The 19,532-nt window shown below is 44.9% G+C and overlaps 2 protein-coding genes across 3 annotated transcripts; one reads left to right on the top strand and one right to left on the bottom strand.

Annotated features, from left to right (window-relative positions):
- The first annotated feature begins 1,972 nt into the window (after positions 1–1,972).
- On the top strand, positions 1,973–13,540 carry DLAT (dihydrolipoamide S-acetyltransferase). 2 transcript variants are annotated; one of them, XM_065417432.1, is made up of 14 exons: positions 1,973–2,215; positions 2,909–3,010; positions 4,063–4,187; positions 4,315–4,471; positions 5,406–5,532; positions 5,970–6,160; positions 6,909–7,056; positions 7,289–7,356; positions 8,200–8,292; positions 9,354–9,461; positions 10,073–10,188; positions 10,502–10,664; positions 10,869–11,005; positions 11,902–13,540. In XM_065417432.1, the coding sequence occupies exons 1-14, from the start codon at positions 1,973–1,975 to the stop codon at positions 12,029–12,031; spliced, it is 1,908 nt and encodes a 635-aa protein (XP_065273504.1). In that variant the 3' UTR covers positions 12,032–13,540. The 2 variants fall into 2 exon arrangements, with proteins under 2 accessions (XP_065273504.1, XP_065273505.1); XM_065417433.1 differs by lacking the exons at positions 1,973–2,215; positions 4,063–4,187; positions 4,315–4,471 and having other exon boundaries at positions 2,921–3,010.
- PIH1D2 (PIH1 domain containing 2) lies at positions 10,635–19,409 on the bottom strand. The gene is made up of 6 exons (XM_065417435.1): positions 19,224–19,409; positions 16,942–17,065; positions 16,091–16,333; positions 15,365–15,627; positions 15,143–15,245; positions 10,635–10,713 (listed from the first exon to the last, which is right to left on the bottom strand). Exons 1-6 carry the CDS (start codon positions 19,407–19,409, stop codon positions 10,682–10,684), a joined length of 951 nt encoding a protein of 316 aa, XP_065273507.1. The 3' UTR covers positions 10,635–10,681.
- Between the last annotated feature and the right edge of the window lie 123 nt (positions 19,410–19,532).

Here is a 19,532-nt window from a genome sequence, read left to right on the forward strand (position 1 = left end):
TTCCAAAATCTTCAAAGACAGCAGGAAAGCTCAGAGACTGAACCTCACTTTGAAGAGAAGATTTGGATCCATGCACATTAAACAGCAAACAGTTCTGGGCTGGTCAATTGCTTGCAAGATTTGTATTTATTTTTAAATACAAGTGAGCTTTTGAGATATTTTAAAACTACAACTAATCCCTGACCCAGACCATACTGCTCATATAATTTAAAATGAAATGCAATAGCTTTTGGGCTCAGTTAACTCAGATTTACGAGCTAATATCACTGCAGCCACAGACTCTCATGTTTATGCATTCAGGTGCAGTGGCTGGGTTTGCTGATGGTGATGGCACAGTAGAGGCAAGTCCTGTGTGCTGAAAACAGCTCTTGCTAAATCATTTAAAAACCCTGAAGCAGTAGTGATAGGACAAGAATACTTTGCATATATATAGTACCTGCCAACCAAGGATTTCAAAGCACTTTATAGATATTAATGAAGCCTCTCAATCCTCGTGGGGAAATGTCAGTATTGCTAAGGATAGCTGATGGGTTGGAACATTTTACTGATGGGGAAACTGAGGCAAAGAGACACCCTGAACAAGACAAATTAAGACCCTGATGCTGAAACCTGTGTGTGAGCCCCACTGAAGTCAATCATGCTCTGTATGAACTTGGGAGTTCAGATGCAGAAATTGGGGCCTATAGCTCAATTAATTCTGGGACACAGATGTATGTTATGGGAGTCTCAAACCTGGCACTATTTCTGGGGTTGAGGGGCCTGCGGCTGTGGGCCTAACCAGAATTGACATACAGGTTTGGCTATGCTCTAAAGCCTATTTTCCCAGCTGGGGAACAGCCTCGTGCCTCACTTGGAAGGTGATGACAAGGTCCAGCTTTTGTACTACGTAACTCCCTCCCACCTAGGGCGTTCCGTGGGTCTGCATGAGTTAAAATCAGTGTGGCATTTTCCCTTCATCGATTCATACAAGAATGACAACATTTGCCTGTGTGCCATCATAAAGGGAGTTCCATTCCCCCGCGGGACAGCACAACGGCAACTTCGAGGCGCTGGGGTGACAGCTGCAGGAGGATGCACTGAACGTAATCTGGGTTTGGTATTTACCTGCCTGTGTTTAACCTTCCACTTCCCCAGTGCCCATCTCGGCACCAGGGCCTCTAACAGGTATGGGAGTGAATAGCACAGAAGAGGGTGTGGGGCTACAGACCCCCAAGTCCCTGTGATTCCTCCCTGCCCCTAATCCCCCCATCCAATCCTTTGTTCTCCTATCCCACACACCCTATCCCCCATCTCTCCTCTAGCCAATTACTCCCCCAATCTGCACCTAATGCCCCCACTCCCCTATAATACAACCCCAGACTCCCATGCTCCACAGACCCAGTGCTTCCCCATCCACTCCCCAACCTGCCCCCGGACCTCCCCTGCTTCCCATCCATCCCCACCCTACCCCTAGGGACCCCTGTTCCCCCATCCTGTCCCCAGGTCCCCCATCCATCCCCACCCTGCCCCCAGACCTCCCCTGCTCCCCCATCCTGCCCCCAGACCTCCCCATCTCCCCCCATCCATCCCCACCCTACCCCTAGGTACCCCTGCTCCCCCATCCTGTCCCCAGGTCCCCCATCCATCCCCACCCTGCCTCTAGACCTCCCCTGCTCCCCCATCCTGCCCCCAGACCTCCCCTACTCCCCCCATCCATCCCCACCCTACCCCTAAGGACCCCTTCTCCCCCACCTTGCTCCCATGTCCACCCCCAGACCTCCTCGCACCCAGATCTCTCGCCCTGTCTCCTGGGCGCTGTCCTCCCAGCCAGCCCCTCGCTCCGGCTGCTGTCCCGCCCCCCCCCGCTTCCCTCTCTGCTTTGTGGCTCTTCGCGACACTGCCGCTGCTGCCGTAAAGCGCGGTGGGCGCCCGCAGTCCGGAGGGGAGCGAGGTCATTGCCGGAGCCGCTGGCGGGGCCCGGCTTCACAGCAGCATGTGGCGCGTGTTCGCGCGGCGCCTCGCCCCGTGCGCGGCCCCGCGGCGAGTGCCCGGCGCGGCGGGAGCGAGTCCGGCCCGGGGGGCCCGCGCCCTGAGTGGAGGGAGCCTGGGGGCCGCGCAGCCCCCGCCGGGCCGGAGCGGCCCGGGGCCCCGGCCCGCGGGGCGGCTGCTGTTGCTGAGGGAGCCCTGGCCCCGCCTCGTCCCCCGGCGGTGGTGCAGCCTCCCGCCGCACCAGAAGGTGAGGGGCCCGGGGGCACGAGGAACCGGCCCTGGTGCCCCATGAGCGGGGCCCGCCTGGCCGGGGCACCCGGACACCCCCCCCCCCCCGGGACCCTGACCCCCAGAGCCGGGGGCTGCGGGTGCCGCCCCAAGCCGGAGCGGCCCGAGCCGCAGGGTCACCCCCTTTCTCTTCCCCAGCTCCCTGGGACTGTGCCCACCTCGACCCCACAGCCGCGGGGGAGGCCAGGATGGGGGAAAAGCCCCCGTGAGATGGAAACAGCCCCAGCCCAGCCTCCCCTCTCTCAGACTCGCTGGCCGGGCCCTTCTCCTGTTCCTAGGCCCCCGAACCCGCAGGCTGTGACCCCGGCCACCCTTAGATCCCACTGGCCGATAGCCCGGTCATCTGCTGCCGAGTTGGGATTTGCCCTTGTCTCCGTGCCCCTTCCCCACCCGCTCCAGTGTGCGCCAGTCGGTAGCTGCCCTTTAGAGCTCAAGCGGGCGAGCAGTTCCCCGGAGTCAGTCTGAGTCACGAAGCACCTTGGGACGAAGGGCTCTGAATAAACGTGAGACTATTATTGCATGAGCATTATGGCCGTTTTATTGTTGACACCTTGACTGTTTCTGGATTCAAGCGCATTGACTGGCCTCTCGCCTCTCTTGGTGGAAGGTGTTCTAGGGTCCCTTGCGCTATGGCTGGGTTGTTCTTTTGCAGGTGCCTTTGCCGGCTCTTTCCCCTACAATGCAGATGGGGACTATCGCTCGGTGGGAGAAGAAGGAAGGGGAGAAGATCAGCGAGGGAGATCTGATTGCAGAGGTACCGTGGAGAGGTCGCCCCTAACCAGGATGACCCCAGTTATGGGGTACCAAGGGCCAGTTCTTCTGGAGGGGCCTCCCCTTGGGCCTCTCGCTTTCTGGTGGGGTGGGAAGCTGCACCATAACCAGAGGACGAGGCAGGCTATAGTCTCTAAAATTGTCCCCGTACTAAGTGCATGCCCTGGATTTTGTTACAAGTCACCCCAAACGGGCATAAATGTTCTTTCCTCACCCTTAGCCATTATCTCTGATTCAGCATTGGAAGGTTGACTCCTGCCTCTGTTCAGCCCATAATGCCAGTTTCCATTACCCACTTGTTAAATTTTCAAACAAGCACCTTTGTACTTTCTCCTGTGCTGCCCCTCAGGCTTGGGAGAAGCTCCCCATAAACATCCACAAAACTAACTCATTTTCTGCCTTCAGATTTCTTCTTAAAAGCTGTGAGGGCTACATAAAATTTGACCACAGATAGGCTGCTGGTGGGCTGAGACCACAGCCTGTCATGCTGATATATTGTCTCATTGTTTCCTTGTACTCCTCTGTCAGTCTGTCTATCCATCTGGTCCCTCTCATGCTTAGATTGTAAGTTATCTGGGGCAGGGACCCTCTTTGTGTTTTGTGTGTGTACAGCACCTAGCACAGCGGTGTCCTGATCAATGTCTGGGGCTCCTAGGTACTGTGAAATACAGATAATAAAAATTAATATTAATCTTCTGAAGCCACTTTATGGAAGTGATTAAAAACAGCCACAACCCCACTACCCCTCAGAGTTGCCTGCTGTTTCTTAGCTACTTGTGAGAGGGATTGAACCTCATTTGTTCTACAGTCTCTCTTCCCTTTCAGCCAAGTTGCTGCTGTCAGCTGAGATGATTCTCACCATGGCTTTATATGCCAGGGAGCTTCACCCACAAACATCAGACTAGAGGATTCTGAGCTGATGTGAAGCCTTCTGTGTGTGTGTGTGTGTGTGTGTGTGTGTGTGTGTGTCCGTCCGTCCGTCCGTGTGTGTGTGTCCGTGTGTGTCCATAACAGGATCGTTCTCTTTTTGCAAAGGTGGAAACAGACAAAGCGACTGTGGGGTTTGAGAGTCTGGAAGAATGTTACTTGGCCAAGATCCTGGTGGCAGAAGGGACAAGGGATGTTCCTATTGGGTCTGTAATATGTATCACAGTTGAAAAGTAAGTAAATCGATCACATCTCAGTAGAGTGCTGTCTTGGGAACCTGGCGGTTTGGGTGCCCTGGATGAAGCATTAGGCACGTTATCTTCCATGTTGTCTTCATGGCTCCTTTCGCTCCTCTTCTAGGCCTGAGTTTATTGATGCCTTTAAGAATTTTACCTTGGATTCTGCAGCATCTGCTGCTCCAGCAGCCTCAGTGCCTCCCCCTTCAGCGGCAGCTCCCCCACCACCAGCTCAGCCCTCTGTGCAGGCTCCAGGCAGCTCCTACCCTCCTCACATGCAGGTAGGGCATGTACATACCCTCAGTGAATTATTCTTCAGTGTCTGTCTTCTGTCTGTCTAACACTATTAACTCCTGGGCACTGTGATGTAGATACAAACCATGGGCCTTATTAGCTCTCGCTGCAGGAGTGTGGCAGTCGATCTATCCTACAGATTTAAAATGGGCTTCAGGGGTGGGACCCCAATCAGTTAAGCTTTGAAAACAGTTGTGCATGGTTAGTTCTAATGTGGTTAGATGCTGAGGTATCTCTGTGACTGCCTAGTACTACTACAGTATCCTATGTTTCTTTATCATAAGTACTTGTATGGCCCCTTTGGTCTTGCAAAATTGTACACATCATTATTATTTCATGCATATCTAAAGTGCCTATCACTGTAGTACCTGACTGCTCTGAGGGCCAGGGTATGTCACTCCCAGCATAGCTCTTCCCATCCACCCCTTCGTTTTTCATAGCATTGTGTTAAGGAGTCAGATTCCAAATGGAGTTGGGGGAACCTCACCTGTTCTGGGAATTGGGAGTTTTATTTCTATTTCTGCCACTGACTTGCTGTGTGACCTCAGACAAGGCACTCCACTTATCTGTGTCTCAATTTCCCCATCACTTGGGCTCTACAGGTAAAAAGTGTTATATAAGTGCTAGGTGATGATTATTTACTAGCACTAAACAGGCAAAGCAGAATCCCAACAGGAAAATCCCTCAGTTGTTGCCTCTCAATTTTCTTCCTTAATTTAAGTCTTGTTTAAAGAAGCTAAACCAGAGATCTGGCAACAACAACATCGCACCCTGCTCCATTGGGTTAGGCAGGCCCAGGAACATATTGGTGCTGGCTCATTCTCAAGGGTAACACGCTTGTTGGAGTTTGAAGTCATGCTCCTGTTCCTGTTGGCTTTCAGTTATCTGTTATGATACGCTCGCATTCTTTTGACTCCATAGATTCTTCTCCCTGCTCTCTCGCCTACGATGACAATGGGCACGGTTCAGAGGTGGGAGAAGAAGGTTGGTGAGAAACTCAGTGAAGGAGACTTACTGGCAGAAATTGAAACAGACAAAGCCACGATAGGTGAGAAATCTCTAACCCTGAGAGGGACCATAGATTGTTCTATAACCTCTGGAGAGAGAGTGATCCACAGTAGAGCTTCAAACCAGCCTCTTCTCTTCCAGCTGCAAAGAGCAGTAGGCCTTGGTGCAATGTAAAAGAAGCAATTTAAAGCTATTTCTTGTCCTCTTGTAGTTCTAGGTGATGGAGCTGCTAATAGCAGCTCCCAGCTTTGCATCAGCCCTGTTGTGTTAGACCTGCGGTATGTGGAGACTTCTCCCCATTCAGTGTTGGTTTAAAGATCTGTTAAAAAGTGGCAGGGATTTAGTTACTGAGGGGAGACTGAAAGCATCATCTAGAAGAACTCTTCATTGTGCCAGTGTGTTGAGATTGTGAGACATCAATGCCAACCTTCTGGTTATTTGGTCTTCCCCAGCATTCATCAGTCATTTTCTTTTAAGGCTTTGAAGTGCAGGAAGAAGGTTACCTGGCAAAAATTATGGTGTCTGAAGGAACAAGGGATGTGCCATTAGGAACCCCACTCTGTATCATTGTGGAGAAGGAGTCTGATATTCCAGCATTTGCTGACTACAGGGAGACCGGAGTAGCTGACATCAAACCACAAGCACCACTACCCAGTCCTCCCCCTCCGGTAAAGACTATCTCTGATGGGGAAGAGAAGTGCGGGGGACCATTAGCAGTTGCTAATCTGACCTGAATAATCCTGCTGGTTTGGACCTTGTGAAGCTTGAACTCCAATAATGTGTTTGTGGTTTCATGAGTGGAAGGATAATGTGAGATGGATACAACCTGTTAGCACAAGCTAGTCTATCCTCTGGGAACTGATGGAGGTTGTTCCCTATGTCTGTAATACAGGCCGCTGCCCGTTCTAGTTTTAAATGCCCCAAATGGTCCTGCCATGAGGGCAGGGGACTGGACTCGATGACCTCTCGAGGTCCCTTCCAGTCCTAGCATCTATGAATCTATGAAATGATGGGGATACAAGTCACTTACTGCCCCTTCCTCTGGGAGATGATTCCACAACCTAATCAGTCGCACTCCCAGAAAGGCATTCTGATAGACTAAATAATGTCATCTATTTCTCTGTACCTTCCTAAATAATTCTTCTCCCCCATACCTGTAGTATTATGTTCCACACCTCTGATCCTCACTCTAGCCACATTTCTGCTGATTTAGCCCTCATTCTCTTCCTTAATCTCCTAAATCAGCCCCTGATCACTTTTGTTGCTGATCTGTGAACATTCTCTAGTTGGTTTCTGGTAACCAGATGCCCATATTCTCTTTGCATGTTAAATCTCCTCATACTTATTAAGTGAAACTTTAAGACTTTAGCTGAATGTCTGTGCAGCTAATGACTGTGTCTAACCCATTCTCTTAAGGCAGCAGCTCCTCCTCCCCAGCCCACTGCCCCTTCAGCTCCAGCAGTCACATCACCTGGGGCTCCCGCACATAAAGGAAGGGTAATAATTAGCCCCCTGGCGAAGAAATTGGCAGCAGAAAGAGGAATTGACATTGTGCAGGTGAAAGGTGAGTTGCCATTTCCGTTCTTATCCAAGTCTCTGCTGCCCTTAGATATGTGCTGAGCTGTCCATTCCCTCACAGTCCATCGAAAATGTTTTCCGGTCATGGATTACAGCCGAATGTCCAATTGCTGTGCTAAGTGACTGGGTTAGAAAGGGAATGGGTTTCATTTTAACTTGCATTTTCCCAATATGGCATTGCGTGAAATCATCTTACATTTCACATGTCCCTCCACCAGGTACTGGACCAGATGGCAGAATCACGAAGAAAGATATTGAGTCATTTGTGCCTCCAAAGGTTGTCCCTGTGAGTAGGACTGAAATCTGTGAGATCTTGTACTACCGCATTAGTAGTTGTTATGACAGAAGTGTAGAGCTACCTGCTGTTCTTTGGAAGCAGCTGAAGACTGCAACCAGCAGGTGAAGTACGGGCGTTCTGAAGACTGACAGTTGTGCTGGTGATTGGACAGTGTGGAATGTTGTATCTGAAAGTGTTGGGGAGTCAGCATGTGTAGGACTTCAGAAACGTGAGACAAGATGTTCTCCTTTTTTAATTTGTCACTTTGGAATTTTGCTGCAGAAGCACATCCTGCCTCTCCAGGTGTTTATATGGTCCCCATTACCATAGTAACAGAACAGCTGATGGAGTGGCGGAGCCTGGAGGAATGCAGCTTAGGAGGGGAAAATCAAAGGAAGTCAAATATTAAAAACTGAAAGTCTCCTGCAGTCATCCTTACTTTCCAATCATTGTCTGATGGAGTTCTGCTTTGTAGCTGTAACCTTATAGGCTGGTTCCTATCACTAATATTTATTACCAGTCCTTAATTAGAATATAGTAGCTACAGATATCAATACCATATGTTTCATATACCCACAAACACCACATCATTATTAAGGCCTTAACATTTGGGTTTGTGAATCACTTAAAATGCATTAGGGTAGGAAGCTATAGGAGGGGAGTGCCTTCTGCTTATTAAAGAAGGTGACCTGGAAGTGGGGAGAGTAGCCGTGTTTCAGCCATCTGTTTTCCACCACAGCCTTATTCACAGGAGTTATCCCAAAGCTTGTCTCCGTAATGCTGATTTCTAGTTTCTTACAAATCCCAGCTCACATCTGAACAATGTCTGTCTGTGTCTCTCTTTGCATATAGGCCCAGGCAGCTCCTGTTGCACCTGCAGCTCCAACAGCAGCACCACCTCCTTCAGGCGTCTTCACAGATATCCCCATCAGTAATGTTCGGAGGGTAAGAGGTTTTCCTTCTTTCTCTCCCTTTAAAGAGGAGATTGTATTTACACATAGGAATCTTTCCAGAAACATTAAACATTTAACCACTGTTGACTAAGGTCCCTTTTAACCTGGAGGGCTGAAGAGTAGGGAACCTGGTGGAAGAAGTGATTTAATAGCGCTGGCTTGAGCAAGGCATAGAACTGGCAGGTGTTGAGCAAGCTTCCCCCATGCAGCTTTGCTGATGCACCTCCATTCTGACCTGCGAGGTCTCTCTCTGTCCACAGCTTTGTCAATGCACCTCAGCCCTAGTCTGCAGCAATCCTTCTATCCCAGTTTGCACCTCGAGCAGAGACGGCCAGTTGTGCCAAATCGTGTCATGGTGGTTGATGTACCCAAAAAAAGGGACTAGGGTGAGATCCACCCACATCTCGAGAAATGAAAGTTGAAGCAAAATCCCTCTCTCATTTTTACTGCTATTAGTGATTTATAGTAGGGTGACGTGTCTCTAGGTGTCTGGTGCCTTATAATGGACAACCATTCCTGTTAGCCGAATCTCTCTTTTCTGGTGTAATGAACTTCATTTGAAGGGGAGGGCGAGATCTTCTTGTGGAGGTGCCTTTTATATACAGCAACTGCTTTATTGCGTTTATAAAAATGCATCCATACAACGTTTCTGGCCTCATGTACAATCTCTCTAAAATACAAATAACAGTTAGGACCAATGTCCCCAAAACTAAGATGCTTCCCAAATCACCATAACAAAGTTTTCCTCTGTCCCAGCCCATCTGTTCATCTCTCTGCTCCATCCAGCAAAAGCCTAGGAGAATACAAGGAGAGTAGGGGTATAAATTCTAGCTGTTTTAAAAATGCAAAATCCTTATATTGGTCTTTTGGCTATTGTCTGCTGTTCAGTGGGCTTTATGTAGCAACTCCAAAGACACTTGGACCAAACCCAATTGTGCTATAATGTGTGCATCGAAGACAGTGGCGTGCATTGTCAGCCCTACTTTTAACTTGGATGGAAACCCATTTTGCAAAGTGTGTTGTGTTTTAATGACCTGCTCTGTTTCCCTTCAGGTCATTGCTCAGCGTTTGATGCAGTCTAAACAAACAATACCTCACTACTATCTATCTATTGATATAAATGTGGGAGAAATACTGGAGCTCAGGAAAGAACTTAATAAGGTAACACTACTGAAGGGTTGTGGTGTGGGTCTGAGCGGACAGGGAGATAACCAGTATGGTGAGCCTCCTGCGTCTGTTCTTCAGTGTTGAGCCAGCTGGACTTGGGAAGAACGGGTTCCTTCGCATCCAAAGTTTGCTGCCTCCTGCTGTTCAGGTCTTGACCCTCTTGTGACAGAGTGTGGAGAAGTCTTATTCATCCAAACACTGCCCATTGTCAACCAGATCACATTGAATCCTAGACAACCTGCACATCTTTCTTTTACTATTGTTGCCTCAGCTAGAAAATAGGATAAAGAGCAGGATCAAACCGTAAACAAGATGCTGCTTCTGAGCCGAGTTTTTTCTTTTGGAGAAATGAAGATAACACATATCCCAAAACTGAATGCTGCTTCTCAGACTACAAGGGGGGAGACGCAAATGTTAAATGGGTTTAAGACACTTTCAGATGTTGTTTCCTCTTAGAGATGTGCCAGATTGACTGTGATAGGATCACGCAGTAAGTGTAAACAGGCCGTGTAGTCTCGTGTTTATGCAAACTAATTCCGTTTTTGTGGTGACTCTAAGGAGTGAGCAAATCACTGATGTTTCAAACCTCTGTCTTCTCTTTACAGGAGGTGTCAGAGAACGTTAAGCTTTCTGTCAATGATTTCATCATTAAAGCTTCAGCTCTGGCATGTGTGAAGGTGCCTGAAGCCAATTCCTCATGGTTGGACACTGTTATCAGGCAGTAAGTATATGGTCCAAATGTAGCTAGTAACTTTATTCATTATGGTGTTAATAGCAAAATGGAGCAATTCTCCCACGCTTTTGGCAGGATCTCATAAAGGCTGGAGGAATGGGAGCAGTTGCAGTGTAAAACTCAAGGGATTCTCAGTACTTCATATACTTTTCTTCATGTGCCCTTGTGAGTGAGGCCTGGGCACTAGATTTAATGGACTTGACAGTAACTACTTGTTTATACAAGGTGGCTTTAATGCTTTCAAAAAAATCTTTGTGTCCTGCTCAAGTAATCTGGGTTGTGTCTCCATTGTGTCTTACAGAAATCATGTAGTGGATGTTAGCATTGCCGTGAGTACTCCTGCAGGGCTTATAACTCCCATCGTGTTCAATGCGCACATAAAGGGACTGGCTTCCATTAGTAAAGATGTTGCCTCTTTGGCAGCCAAAGCACGGGAAGGTAAACTTCAGCCCCACGAATTCCAGGTGAGGCGCTTGGTGTGTTAGTAATTACTGCAGCTGTGATTGTCCCCAACTTAAAAAAAAAAAAAAAATTCAACAATTTCATGACATATCAGTCAAATGACTGCTTCAGAATAGGAACTTTCAAGTCAATGCTCTAGTTTAGCCATGTTAATTAACATGCTGTGTGAAGTTCCATATATTAATCTGTGTGTTTATTTCCTGTAGGGAGGCACTTTTACGGTTTCCAATTTAGGAATGTATGGGATTAAGAATTTCTCTGCCATAATCAATCCACCTCAGGCATGTATTCTGGCAGTTGGTACTTCAGAGAACAGGCTGGTGCCAGCAAATAATGAGAAGGGGTAAGTATTAAATAGAGCATTATCCAGATTCAGTTAACTCTTCAAACAGGTGACATTTACTTTGGAATAATGGCTAGTATTCTAATTTCCCCATCAAATGATCAATATTTTGCAGTATTGCACAGTGCAACTGTTGCGCTTCATGAGCTGCTTTTGATACATCATAATTTTAAATACATTGTATAGGCAAATCTTATCAATCTGTTTTCAGTTTAGCTATGTTAGGTACTTATGTGGCTCCCATTGCCATATTATCCAACCATCTCACAATCGTTAATGTATTTCCCCGCACAATGCCCCTGTGAGATAGGGAAGTCCTATTATCCCCATCTGTAAGATGGGGGCCTGAGGCACAGAGAGTAAATAATTTGCTCAAGGTCGCACAGGAAATGTGTGGCAGAGGAAGGATTTGAACCTTTGTCTCCTAAATCCTAGATTAGTGCCTTTCTCACAGGACCATATTTTGTTGGTAAATTTTGACTGGCACAGTGCAGACTTTTGAATCTGGTGAGCAAATGAATGATGCGTTGTATAGATAAAAGGCAATCTTACTGCCTGAAAACTCACCCTGAGGTAGACAGGCCTCGAGTGTGACTTAGCATGGAGGTGGAGTGAAGTTTTATCACGAATGTATTTGCATTTTATTAAATAGAACTGCATGTTCCAAAGGGATCACCTAATTTCAGAAAATGAAGGATATGATCTACTCTATCATGTAGATCTTCATCATAAGCATTTGTGGAGATATAAATGTAGATCTGAGTACTACAAGACTAACACCCTTTGGTGTTTATCTTTTATAAAAGTTCTGGGTGGTGTGTGAATATCACTGGCTGACAAATCTTTGCTAACCAACTTGCAGAGTGCTAAATATGGGATTTTGTTTCTCTTCCCAGGTTTGATGTGGCCAGCATGATGTCAGTTACTCTTAGTTGTGACCACCGAGTTGTGGATGGAGCAGTTGGAGCCCAGTGGCTTGCTGAGTTCAAAAAGTTCCTTGAAAGGCCAACAACCATGCTGCTATAATCGAACCAAACAACCAAGACTTTCCTAGGTCACATTGTTCTGTTCTAATCAAGCTATTTATATTTCAGTGATTAGACTCTATGAAACAAATTTTCCTTTTTTATTTTAAATATGTATATTAACTGGTAATTTTTACCAGTCTGTACAGATAAATAGTTTGCAGAAGGCTTTACAGAGCAATATACAGTTATACTGTATTTTATACAGTTAATGAATTTGCCAATGTTTCTCAAAAAAAAGGTCAAGTGTTTTGGATTTAAAATCATGTGAGCACTCCTGAATTGGGGGGGGGGGGGGGGGGGGAGCATACACAGATATATAATCTCTTGTGTTCTCAGAAATAAGAGACCCAGATTGTAAACATCTGTGCAAAAGAATTTGTAAGTTTTTTTTTTTTTTTTTTTTTTTTAAAGGTGAACCCTAAGTGGTCTGTTCTCCTGCTAGTATTAGTGAGAGTGACAGGCACACATTGAGAGGAGGAATATTTTTTCATAGGACAAAGGGTTCACATTCCAATTCCTCTTTGAAATTCAACAGTAGCTCAGATTTTCACAGCTAAGTGATCTCTTTTAGAGGACTTTAAAAAAAAAAAAAAGGGCAAGAGAGAAGTTACACTAATCAGGCTATCAAAACAATAAATCAAATCTCTTCTAAATGCCACAGAGAACATGCCCCATCCTTGTGGATTTTCACATGTGTGTATTTTTGTATGACATTATCTTAAATGGCTGCTTTCCCTCTTGCAATGTTAACAATACACCCTATTGCAATGGAAATGTTCTGCAGAACAGTCAGACTTTCTTGCTATGTGTGTTGATACCCATTATTAGCATGTGTAATTTGGCCATTGGAATTCCATCCCTGGAAATCATTTCTGTGATGACTTGGATGCTTGAAAATTGATTTTTCAGACATTCTTGACATAGGAATCTCTGACATGAGTTGAGGTCATTGATATCACAATTCTTAGATGAAATGTCTTTACTGTCCCATCCTTAGTAAACTGCGAATGTGCTGTCCCATGTATATAATGTATGTAAAATGCTTTAAATGGTTTTCTATTGGACTTGTACCCAAATACACTAATAATTGTGTCCTACAGTGGGGGGATACATTGGTGGCCACTCCCAATATTCCACTTTCCAAAGGGAAATGTTAACTTAAGAAGGATCATGTAGTTGATCAGTGACCAGGAGAGCTTGGTAGGAACAAAAGGTTAAATAAATTCTATATAGAAACTTATTCTGTACCCTATACATTGCATTAAGTATTGTCTCTTGTAAAGTTGTGCTACACAATCCACTAAAGGTAATACTGAAAAAATATACTGTGGAGATGAAATATTTTTGTGAGAACTATTTAACGTTTTACTTGGTTGCAGTTATGCCTAACTTTGATGGTTGGGTAAGAAGAAAAGTTGTTGCACTTAAGTTTAAAAATGTTCTAATTCTCTCAGTTCCAGATTCTCTAGTGAGTCCATGTGTTCTATTAAATCTTTGGAATTGTTAGACAAATAAAAATTGTCCCAGTGCTTTTTCTGTTTAGTAGTGGGTGCTGCTCACCTCACTGCTAGTGCACAGTCTATCCAAGTTGTCAGCCCGTTTGGTTGGGCAAATGCAACTTACCCTATTAACCTTAAGATTTCCAGCCATAAGTGGTTAAGTAACATCTTTGTTAAGCCACCGTCATGCAGCACTGGACTTGGATGATCTACGTTTCTGACTCCACTGTGTACTTAGAATTCTGGTTACGGAAATCCTGGACACTCTTGTTATCCCATCCCCATAATAACCTGAAAATTAATCAAAACAGGAACTACCTTGTGCCAAAGGACCACTGTCCTATTGAGAGCCTGACTGGGGAACAGGTTGCAGAACAGCAGAATGGTCCTTTGTATGTATTGGGCTGTGTGTTGCAGTGCCCTGTTGCATGCTATACACTCCAACTAGGGCAGCTCATGTACATGAACACTTTTCAGTCTGACCTATAACTATAGAAAGGCAGTCTTTAGATGCAATCCTTGTGACTGTTGCAGAACAAAAAAGGAGGAAAACTAAGAATTGCGGCTCATGAGTAAATTAGTCTGTTAAAATTAAATAATAATATATGGAGATATCCTATCTCCTAGAACTGGAAGGGACCTTGAAAGGTCATCGAGTCCAGCCCCCTGCCTTCACTAGCAGGACCAAGTACTGATTTTGCCCCAGATCCCTAAGTGGCCTCCTCAAGGATTGAACTCACAACCCTGGGTTTAGCAGGCACTTGGGAAGTGTTTATAGTAGAGAAACCCTTTTGGTAGATACCTTCATTCATAGGGTTCTTGAGCTTTAATATTCATTATGTAAATAGTCTTTAAATTGGCAGACTAGTTCTAGAGCACTACTGTTATGTTGCCTAGTTCTGCTGAGATTGCAATACCATTGCATTGGTGGGTTAAGGCCAACTCTTAGCGCACAGCTGCCCTCAGTAGTATCAGCAGAAGAGCCAGTGACTGAATTGGCTTTGGAAACTGCTCACCTCACCTTTTAAAGGTAACCCCTGCAGATCTATTTGAAAAAGAAGCCAGGTTGTGGGAGAGCTTGCACTGTTACATGCCATGCATCATCAATGTCACCATCTTTCAGCAGAATTAAATCCTCTATTTAAAAAGAAACAGTTTGCTAACACCGAATAAGAGTTTTTTCAGCAGAGTAAAACCAGAAAGGAAAACACAATTTCTTCAAAGTTTATCACCCTTTATTGCTCTACTGATTGACAAACTGGACATGGTAGTAAAGTTTATAATGTAGACTCGTGTTAGAGATAAAATGATCTAAGTAACCCTTAAATGTTTACAACTTGTATTAAGAATTCCTTCCTACTCTATATACTGTACACTTCCTCTCTATGTAAACTTCATCACCCTCTGTTCTCTAAAAGAAATTGTGTGTGCACAGACAGCAAAACAGATACTTAGAATAACACAGTGATACTGATTTCTACATATTGGTAAGATCTTTACCATAAACCTTCCTTTTAATCTTTAAGAGTGACACATACCCACTAACTCTGTGAGAACCTGGTGTCCCTAACATTTTCTTTAGGAAATTGGCATTATGATAAGCAACACACCTTTCCCTTTGTTAAATGTTGCTGTAGTTGCTTCTTCATCGACCAATTCTGGCAAATCCAGCTGTAATCTGTATTTTTCAGGGACTTCAACGATTACATCATCCTAAAACAGGCAAATTAAAATACTCCGTGAGCAAGTATATATGTTAGTTTAAGTGGCTTTCTAAGCCTGTTTGGGTTCAGCAGAGAGAAAACACAGGTTTTCATTCCTGCAAAACTTACCCTTGAAATGCTCAGTTCACATTCAGAAACGGAACTAACTTTAGGCAATTCAACTTTCAGTTCAATCTTTAGAGGTTTCCCATTTGCATCCTTTGCAAAGGTCAGTTCATAGGCAGGTGTGATTGGCTCCTCTGGCAGCTCCATACTGGCAATCTCTTCTATCAGATGCACTTTAGACTGTGTAACATCCTTGTTCAGCAGCAGCGTAGCATTATTGCGATCCTCCTCTCTGAGGTTGTGCTTCAGCTGGTCCAGTGTCAGTTCTTCCAGAAAAAATATTAGTCACACAGGTAGTTACTAAAATATCTTCTTAGAAATAGTTTAGCTGTAGATTTAACTGATGGATTTATACCAGTTGGCAAAATGTGCCAAAACATAAGTCTCAGCTTTGTGATTATGAACTCAGCTGCTAAAGCTTGTATACTAATTTCATGAGCTCTTTCCATCTTCACTCCTCATTTCCAATTTTATTTGTAAGTAGGTACAAGATTGAAACTCAAGTTTCCAGTGTTCTGTACCTTACAGTGACACCACAAAGGCCTGATTCTACTGGGCCCAAGCCTGCAAGATGCTCAGCATCTCGCAGGAACAGGGTACAAGTCAGTTTCAATAGTCTTTAGATTTCATGGAGATGGAAAGTAACATTGTAGCCACCCCTCACATGGACAGGACCTTTCCCATTTCCATTACACCATTTCTTGACAGTAATTTAAAAAGTGTACGTACCATTCCTCATGTTCTTGTTGAAAAGTGGAGCTGGTAGTGGCCCTCCTCCCAGACTCTGTTTCATCCTTTTCAGGCTTCCTTTGAGTGTGAATGTTGCAATGTGGTAAGAGTGGGAGAGAGAGAGGTTGTAATGCTCCTCAATGTATTTAAATGTCAGACGGATCAAGTGATCCATTTCTGCTTGGTTCTCCTCTCGCTGAAGAACAGTCGGATTATATGCAATATCTATGATGGAGTAAATCTCTAGAAAAACAATGAGTGTCAAAAATTATTGCTGTACTGCTACAATCTGTTTTATAGGGGATAGAATACACCATCTGCCATATATTAAGAATATATTAACCTATATTAAGAATAATTTTGATGCTTTTCATTATTGAATGTTTTGAAGAATCAATAATATGAATAGGGAGTGGCTTGATCTGTGGTTTCCTATGAGGAGCTGGTTCCAGAAAACTGACCTGTAGAAAATACCACTCCCATCCAGCAGACCACTTATGTACATGTGTAAAGTTAAGCATGGAAGTAATTTCCCTGCATTTAATGGAACTGAGACTACTCGTGTGTTTAAAGATTGGTACATGCGCTAAAGCCCCAATCCTGCAAGGCACTTAAGCATTTAGTGTGATGTTCTGCTTTTTCAGAAGGAACAACCAATTTTACTTAGGGTTCAGTCTATGCCTCCTCCACCTTCAAGTTGCGAGCTATATGCCAGTCAATGGCATTCTAAAAGGGCTGCTCTTTGCCAAAGTTATGTCTTTGCCTTTCCAATACAATACTATAGAAATGAGAGGAAAGCGTCCTAACTGTGGCACGTACAAAGAGTATTTTGGAACCCATTATGTACTTGCCTGCTTTATCAGACACCTCCTCTAGTGGGCCAGCACTTAGAGGTATTGGATCAGTAAGTGACTTAGGAGCTGGGACCCTTTTCCACCTGCAGAGGTTAATGAACAATGATTTTTCATTAGGATCCTGCAAAGAGAACCCAAAACCACTTAATTACCACAAATGTTTAGGTCCCCTTATATCCAAAAGTGCAGTGGAACCAAATGGTTAACAACAGAGTAAAATCATAGGTCACTGCCAAATCCTTAACTACCTATAAACTTCTTTGTTCAACTTTATAGAAAACAGGTAAAGAGCTATGTTTGTTTCTGCCCACAGGGCTTTCGTATTGAAGAAAAGATACACTGAGGTGTACACCAGGAGCAGGATAGGATTTAAATACAGTTTATGAACATTGATTTTAGGGACACAAAGGGGCCTTTTTACCAGAAACAGCAACAGTACGAGTCTTGTCACAGTCTGTGCTATGTAGGACATTCAACAACAAACCAGCACTGCTTTAGAGTCTGACTGTGACCTATGGTTGTGCCAGTATAACCGGGGAGTACTTCCACTGCAGTCAATGGAGTTACACTGCTGCAATAGTATGAGAGGAGAATCAGGTTTCTAGTATCTAGGAGCTGGCTACTTCCATAGCACAAGGTGGGAGAGTTGCCTCTCTAAAGACTTGTATTCACTGCCCAGAGGTACCAGTATCCAGCTCAAGTTATGGGGTTCACCCTCTCAAGGTTTACTGTGCTCTTAGATGCAGAATATATCCTGGATTTACATGTTACATTAAGTGATCTGCTATGATCATCAATTCTGACAGAATCTCAGAGCTAGGAATCCAGCTCTATCACAATGGGATGCTGTCATAACTATAAAGGGAAGGGTAACAGCTCTCCTGTGTACAGTACTATAAAATCCCTCCTGGCCAGAGACTCCAAAATCCTTTTACCTGTAAAGGGTTAAGAAGCTCGGGTAACCTGGCTGACACCTGACCTAAAGGACCAATAAGGGGACAAGATACTTTCAAATCTGGGGGGGGGGAGGCTTTGGTGTGCTTTTTGTTTAAGGGGTTGTTCGCTCTTGGGACTGAGGGGGACCAGACATCAATCCAGGTTCTCCCCATCTTTCTAAACAAGTCTCTCATATTTCAAACTTGTAAGTAAAAAGCCAGGCAAGGCGTCTTAGTTTTACTTTGTTTTCTCAACTTGTAAATGTACCTTTTACTAGAGTGTTTATCTTTGTTTGCTGTACTTTGAACCTAAGACAGAGGGGGGTCCTCTGAGCTCTTTAAGTTTGATTACCCTGTAAAGTTATTTTCCATACTGATTTTACAGAGATGATTTTTACCTTTTTCTTTAATTAAAAGCCTTCTTTTTAAGAACCTGATTGATTTTTCCTTGTTTTTAGATCCAAGGAGTTGGATCTGTATTCACCAGGGAATTGGTGAAAGGTTTCTAAAAGCTTCCCAGGGAAGGGAATGGTGGCAGCAGACCAGAACTAAGCTGGTAGTTAAGCTTAGAAGTCCTCATGCAGGCCCCCACACTTGTACCCTAAAGTTCAAAGTGGGGATACAGCCTTGACAGATGCATTCTAGTTTATTAATGAACCTCAGCCCACAAAGTATGCCTTCCTGAATTATACGTGATCTCCTCTAGGCCCTTACTTTTTCCATGGACACTGCTTGGTTTAATTAGGAATGGCTTTGCATTTAACACTAGAATTCATATCTGCATCTGCTGCTCTTTCCAGTTCCATGTAAACATGGTGCTTTTCCCACAGGCATATAGACCAGTTGGGTAACCTGACTCTGACAATGGCTATTGCCCAATGCTTCTGTGAAAATAAAAATCTTCCACAATGCACCTCTTTGTGCCCTCCATGATAGTGTATTTTGGGAAGGAGCACTGGCTCACACCCTGAAGCACAAAGCATGAGAACTTTTATTATTTTTATCCTAGCCAGTGGCACTGCAGAGGCTGTTTTTCCTCACAAAAATCAAATCCTTTTTTAACCTTATTGAGCCAGTAGGCTGAATGATATCCTCATTCCATCCCTCACTGGTGTCTCAGTTCTCTTGGGTCTCTAGCAGTGAACACTGGTGCTCAGAAGGACCTTCACCCACTCCCAAGGGTATTCAGATAGCCTGTGAGGGCTCCCATGACACAGCTCAGCTAATAGTGGCTGGTTAGGGCCTTTTTGCAGCTGGAAGCATCTTCCAGGCACTACCATTGCCGGGTGAGATCCTACTGGAAACTCATGGCTCTTTCATAGTATAAGCCCTTGCCCCGCGTACCAGTATGTGGGTCTGTAGGCAAAGATGTGGTTCAGGGGGAGCGCAATATTGCTTTGCATCCTCCAGCCGCTGCTGCATGAATCTGTGGTAACTCTCAGGGGTGCTTTCTGCCATCTCATCCAGCATACTCCAGAGTTGGGTCACTTGAGTCAGCATGTCCTCTGGGTGAGCAGGAGCCGCCATCATTAGCACAAATGTCCCTCAGGAAGCAGCACGGGTCCTACGCTTAACGCCTATAAGAGAAAAAAGAGAATTAGGGGGAGTATCTGCTTTGAACAGGTGCCCTTCACAGGGTCCATGGGGTTTGTA

The sequence above is a fragment of the Emys orbicularis genome, chromosome 15, assembly GCF_028017835.1.
Source record: "Emys orbicularis isolate rEmyOrb1 chromosome 15, rEmyOrb1.hap1, whole genome shotgun sequence".
NCBI classification, from domain to species: Eukaryota; Metazoa; Chordata; order Testudines; family Emydidae; genus Emys; species Emys orbicularis.